At 51.7% G+C, this 6,127-nt stretch overlaps 1 protein-coding gene across 1 annotated transcript; it reads left to right on the top strand.

Moving 5' to 3' along the window:
* The first annotated feature begins 992 nt into the window (after window positions 1-992).
* LOC142790142 (uncharacterized) lies at window positions 993-3,386 on the top strand. The gene has a single exon (XM_075885120.1). The coding sequence runs from the start codon at window positions 993-995 to the stop codon at window positions 3,384-3,386; it is 2,394 nt and encodes a 797-aa protein (XP_075741235.1).
* The last annotated feature ends 2,741 nt before the right edge of the window (window positions 3,387-6,127 follow it).

The raw sequence follows: 6,127 nt of genomic DNA, 5'->3' as shown, positions 1-6,127 counted from the left end.
AAGCACTAAGACGTGTCCACGCTGCTCATTTAACCAGTAAAAGCAAAAACAAAAAAGCAACCTTTCAACAATCTCAGACATGTTTGACGGGTAGACAAATCATCAGCTAGAAAATTAAGTGCTCCCGGCATATGTACGCGACTGCCTCAAATCTTCCAAGTTTTGTTTTATTTCTTTATTTTTGCGTGTGTTGTGCCGTGCGAGTGTCCGTTGGTCACTCGAGGGGGCCGTCCTCCCTGTTTACGGGCAGCAGCGATCGGCGAGCCTTCCAGACCTGCGGGCGCCGGGTCAGCACAAAGGCGGCGGCCCGCTTTAATGCACCTTGCCAGTTTGGGTGCAAGAAGAGAGAAACATGTCCCTTTGTGCATCCGTGGCCTGTGGGACGTTCGACTCTGTTTCCCCGAATGGCTAAGCGACGGACCTCTACCACTGACTTCGTGGAACAATTTGTGCACGTGCGTGTGTGTGTGTGTGTGTGTGTGTGTGTGTGTGGTGCGTGCGCGTTTTGCGTCAGCGTGCGCGTATGTGTACTCGGATCTGTGGTCGACAGAGGAGAGCGAGAAAGCGCGGGAAGAGCCAGAGACGCAGTGAGAACGGCGAACGAATGAGAGTCTGCGAATTGCGAGCGACTTGAGCGGTTGTGCGTTGTGCGATGTGCGGAATTGAACGGTTGCGCGAGTAATAATTGCAACCTAGTCTTCTTAATTAAATACAGCCTTCTTTTGTTTCCATTTTCTTAACAGTGCGTGAGTCGTGTGTTGTGTCTTCTATCAATTTTCACCTTTTTACGGCCATACCGGCGACACCCTAAATTTTACCAAAAGCGGGATAGAGGACGCTAACATTCATCAGAAGTGGGATTTGACCAATTTTAGAAAACGTTCGGAACGAGTTTGAAAAAACCTTAGCGAGGAGTGCGATTGCGTCAGTGCGAGAACAAAGCAATGGTGGTCTTCCAGTGAGCGTGCACTTCCGGAGAGCTAACATCAGCCATGCTGGACGGATCACCGCCGGGGGAGAGTGGTCACCGTGATGACGACGACTGTGCTGGGCTCACCAAGCGGGAACTTTTCGACGCTTTGCGCGAGAAAGACCGCTTGTTGGCGGACCTGCTGCGGCGGCTGCCTCAGCCGGAGTCGTCAGGGGCTCCACACCAGGCGGCCATCAACACGTTTCAGGTGATGCCCGATTTGAGCAGGAATATTCCAGACTTTTCCGGTGATGGTTGCGCGTCAGCAGCCCGGGAATGGATGGAAGGTTTGCGCCAGACGGCAACGCTTCACCGGTGGCCAACGCCATTCCTGCTCGAAACTGCCAAGTGTCACCTGGTCGGCGCCGCAAAAGATTGGTACCGTTCGAGAGCTGCCGAAATTTCATCGTGGGACGATTTCGAGCGGATGTTCGGGCGGACTTTCTACAGCCAGACACGGGCGGCGGAGCGATGGAGGCGTATGCAAGAGCGAATGCAGCAGCGAAATGAGAACACGGCTGCGTACTTCCACGAGAAGGTGCGCCTTTGCAGAGAGGCGCACTTCGATTTCTGTGATACGAGGGAGCAGGTGCTGACCGGTCTGCGATCACGGGAGTTATGCACAATGCTTCTTGGAAGGTCGCACGAAGACGCGGATGACCTGTTGCACGACATTCAGGAATATGAGAGGATCGACCGCGAGCGACGAGAACGCTTCGGGACAGCGGCTGAGCGAAGAGCGACAAGCGATGCACCTCGTATGCAACCTGCACCGAAGGCACCGCTGCAGGGAGCGTCCGGGTACGACAGGCGGGACCAGCGACCACCTATCACAAATCAGAATGGTGAGCGAAAATGTTATAATTGTCTTAAATTCGGACACATTTCGCGGGATTGCCCAGAGGAAAGACGAATAGAAAAATGTCTAAAATGTGGGAAGACTGGGCATACCCAAAAACACTGCCAAGCAAAATGCCCCAGAAATGAGACCAACGCTGTCTCTAGAGAGAAAATTGACCCTGGCGTGCTTTTGAAGCACGCTAAATGGAATGGCAATGAGACTTTGATTGGCATGATAGACACAGGCAGTTCCGGTTGCTTACTGCGCGAATCAGCGGCGGTGCGGTGCGGAGCGGAAGTGCTGGAAGATGCGACAGCTCTGTATGGTTTCGGCAGCCAGGGAGTTCCAGCTGCTCGTGCGATTGGCAGGTGCCGGGCCGACTTGCTGATAGATGGCGTCGTTGGCAAGAACATACAGATACTTGTTGTACCCGACGAGGCCCTGTTGGTCGATTTGCTTGTCGGTCGCACGTTTACCGAGTTGCCATATGTGACCTACGCTAAGCTGGGCGACAGCTTGCAATTCTGCCATAGAGACGAGTGCCCATTTTCACATCTCGAACCCTTCGTTTCATGTCCGAAATTACGTTTGAAAACTGCTGAAGAGACCCCACTGCAGGCCAATGTTATAAGTTGGGTGAGACTGTCATCGCAGTCTAACGTTAACGTCACTGGTGCAGTGCTATTCAACAACCGTGGGTGCGAAATTCTTGTTGACATGGAGGACGGAGAGGTTACTGTGCCGGTGTTTACGAGCGGAAACGATGACGTGGTTCTACGTAAAGGACAAAGACTTGGCCATGCGACAGAGGTGGACATCCCGGGTTGCGAGATGAGGGAAATAAATGAGTGCAGAGAGAAGTGCAGCGCGACGAAGCCAGAACAAATTCTGGTTACGGAGGCGCGACGGCCGATTGGGTGCGAGGAAATTAAAATGGGCCCCTCCGTAACAGAGGAGCAGCGTCGTGAGCTCGTGTGCCTCCTAAATGAGTACCAGGATTGTTTAGCCGCCAATCTCAGCGAACTTGGCTGCACATCTGCCCTTTCGATGGACATACAGGAGATACCTGGTAGCGCACCCGTGGCTGTTCGGCCCTACCGCACGAATGCAGCAAAGCGAGAGGCTATACATGACATCGTCGGAGAGCAGAAAAGAGAGGGAATCGGAACTGAGACACATTCCGAGTATGCGAGCCCAGTCATTACTACATCGATGGTCGATACAGAGCGGCGAGATTGGGACGAAAAGCTCAGTGAGGCAGAGTGCAGCTTGAACAACGCTGTAAACAAGACGACCGGGAAGACTCCCTTCGAGATGTTACACGGTTATCGACCAGAATTTCACAGCGTGGCACTGAAGCGCTTGGTTGAATCTAAAGCGTCAGAGTGGGAGGAGCCCGGCGGGCTGCGCGAACGTGTACGGCAGCGCCTCATGAGCGAGCAGAAGAAGATGAAGGTCGCTTACGACAAACGCCACTTCCCGGCTAAAATGTACAGTGTCGGCGACGTGGTCTTCATGACGAGGGCTCCAGAACAGACGGGAAGGCCCAGCCAAAATATAGGGGACCCCTTGTAATCACGGCAGTGTTGCCAGCTGACACGTATTGAGTTGCCGACCTTGACGAAACAAGGGCGAGCCGCTTCGCGACAACTGCGCACGTGTCGCAGTTGAAGTGCTGGACAACGACCAATCCGCATTCACACCTTGATGACGACGGAGAGTCTGCGGAGGAGTCGGACGCCCCCGAATGTGAGGTGCAGCGACTGAGACGTTCGGCCCGTAGCTGCGCCAAGACCCATCCCTATGCGAGTGCGCCATAGTTGCGTTGGCGTCTGTTGAGAACTTCAGTGCGTGCCGGGATTTACCGAGTGAACTGTGCGTACTGAAACAGTTGCTTTTTTTTTCTTGTCTTCTTCGACAAAGGAAACAATTCTGTTTGTGTATTGGCGTGTGGTTTTGTTTATGATTTTTTTTTCCATTAACGAGGACGTTAATGACTGTCAGGACGACCGAGTGTACGCGACTGCCTCAAATCTTCCAAGTTTTGTTTTATTTCTTTATTTTTGCGTGTGTTGTGCCGTGCGAGTGTCCGTTGGTCACTCGAGGGGGCCGTCCTCCCTGTTTACGGGCAGCAGCGATCGGCGAGCCTTCCAGACCTGCGGGCGCCGGGTCAGCACAAAGGCGGCGGCCCGCTTTAATGCACCTTGCCAGTTTGGGTGCAAGAAGAGAGAAACATGTCCCTTTGTGCATCCGTGGCCTGTGGGACGTTCGACTCTGTTTCCCCGAATGGCTAAGCGACGGACCTCTACCACTGACTTCGTGGAACAATTTGTGCGCGTGCGTGTGTGTGTGTGTGTGTGTGTGTGTGTGTGTGGTGCGTGCGCGTTTTGCGTCAGCGTGCGCGTATGTGTACTCGGATCTGTGGTCGACAGAGGAGAGCGAGAAAGCGCGGGAAGAGCCAGAGACGCAGTGAGAACGGCGAACGAATGAGAGTCTGCGAATTGCGAGCGACTTGAGCGGTTGTGCGTTGTGCGATGTGCGGAATTGAACGGTTGCGCGAGTAATAATTGCAACCTAGTCTTCTTAATTAAATACAGCCTTCTTTTGTTTCCATTTTCTTAACAGTGCGTGAGTCGTGTGTTGTGTCTTCTATCAATTTTCACCTTTTTACGGCCATACCGGCGACACCCTAAATTTTACCAAAAGCGGGATAGAGGACGCTAACACATAGTAGACATTTGCTTTTTATATGTCGCCAGACAGTTTGCTAAGTAGACTCAAATTTGGATATACTTTAGTCGGCAGCTGTCTCCAGGCAACTGACTGTTTCTACTGAGGTCTTTGTGGGAAAGGGGACAAACCTTCCTCGGGGCTCTTCTGTGTTGTAAAATTGCTTCATATCGTCTAGTGACTGTGTCTGGGCTCTGGAGTGTCACCGCCTCGTATTGCAACACCTGCTAAAAATCCATCGGTGGTGGCGAGGCGGCGAGATGCACTTTTGGCGAGGGGGCCCGAAGCATTTTTTTTTTGTTCTTGTTCTTGTTCTTGTTGTTGTTCTTGTTGTTCTTGTTGTTCTTGTTGTGTCCCGCCGCGGTGGTCTAGTGGCTAAGGTACTCGGCTGCTGACCCACAGGTCGCGAGTTCGATTCCCGGCTGCGGCGGCTGCATTTCCGATGGAGGCGGAAATGTTGTAGGCCCGTGTACTCAGATTTGGGTGCACGTTAAAGAGCCCCAGGGGGTCAAAATTTCCGGAGCCCTCCACTACGGCGTCTCTCATAATCAAATCGTGGTTTTGGGACGTTAAACCCCACAAATCATTCAATTGTTGTTGTTGTTGTTGTTGTTGTTGTTGTTGTTGTTGTTGTTGTTGTTGTTGTTGTTGTTGTTGTTGTTGTTGTTGTTGTTGTTGTTGTTGTTGTTGTTGTTGTTGATTCATCCACGGACGCGATCCACCAGGACACATCCATACACAGCTTTGCTGAAAACTCTATGACTTCGCTGAAAAACAAAATCGAGGCTTCCCTGATACAGTGTGAGGACGATAGCTGGCACACTGCTCTGAGCGTTGCCGCAATTTACGTGATATCGTTTGAACTAGATAATCGCAGCTGTATGCCAACGCTTTCCTTTCGAGAAAAAGAATACGTCAATAGCAGAGACCATCTTCTTAGCCGCCGTCGTTAGTGTTAGTAGCGCTCCCCTGAGCCGAAGAAGCTGCGATAGACGACTGAATTTTGCTCTTCTTTGTCGTGTCCAGATTTTTACGTCTCTGCGCAATACTTATGTACACGACAGCCTCTCGGCGGGTGATGATAGCTGCCGGGCGCTCCACCCACTGTGCTCCAACACACATACTTACGTGCAGTATGTATGCTGGTATTACAGTATGGCATGAGGCACATTGTCTCGATTCAGGCGTGTTATGGGTGCTCGATTGCGCATGTATAGTGCTGACTATGAAAAGGAACGTATCCTGCACTGGTTAGCGAGAAAAAAAAAGCTGCAGTCAAATCAATCAGTCTGAAAGGAGGAGACGCGAGGAGGAGACTGAAAGTTAAAGGGGTAAATGAAATGAAGAAGTATGCCGGTATAACGGGGCCGCACAGCTTTAGCGCAATATAGCGGTTTACCGAGGAAACGCGGGAGAGGTCCTTGCCAAGCAGTGAGTGTAGTCACACTGATGATGACGAGAAAGACAATACGCAAGACTAACGATATCCTAGCTACCTGTGGTCCAGCCACAATACTCCAAATGGCATAAACCAAACCGAAATCCAGTTGACTTGTCCGTGTCGAAATGGGCAGAGAAAAATGCCC

This window comes from Rhipicephalus microplus, unplaced genomic scaffold (genome assembly GCF_043290135.1).
Source record: "Rhipicephalus microplus isolate Deutch F79 unplaced genomic scaffold, USDA_Rmic scaffold_72, whole genome shotgun sequence".
NCBI classification, from domain to species: Eukaryota; Metazoa; Arthropoda; class Arachnida; order Ixodida; family Ixodidae; genus Rhipicephalus; species Rhipicephalus microplus.
The sequence above is the reverse complement of the archived record's forward strand: the minus strand, read 5'-3'. Positions and strand labels throughout refer to the sequence as shown.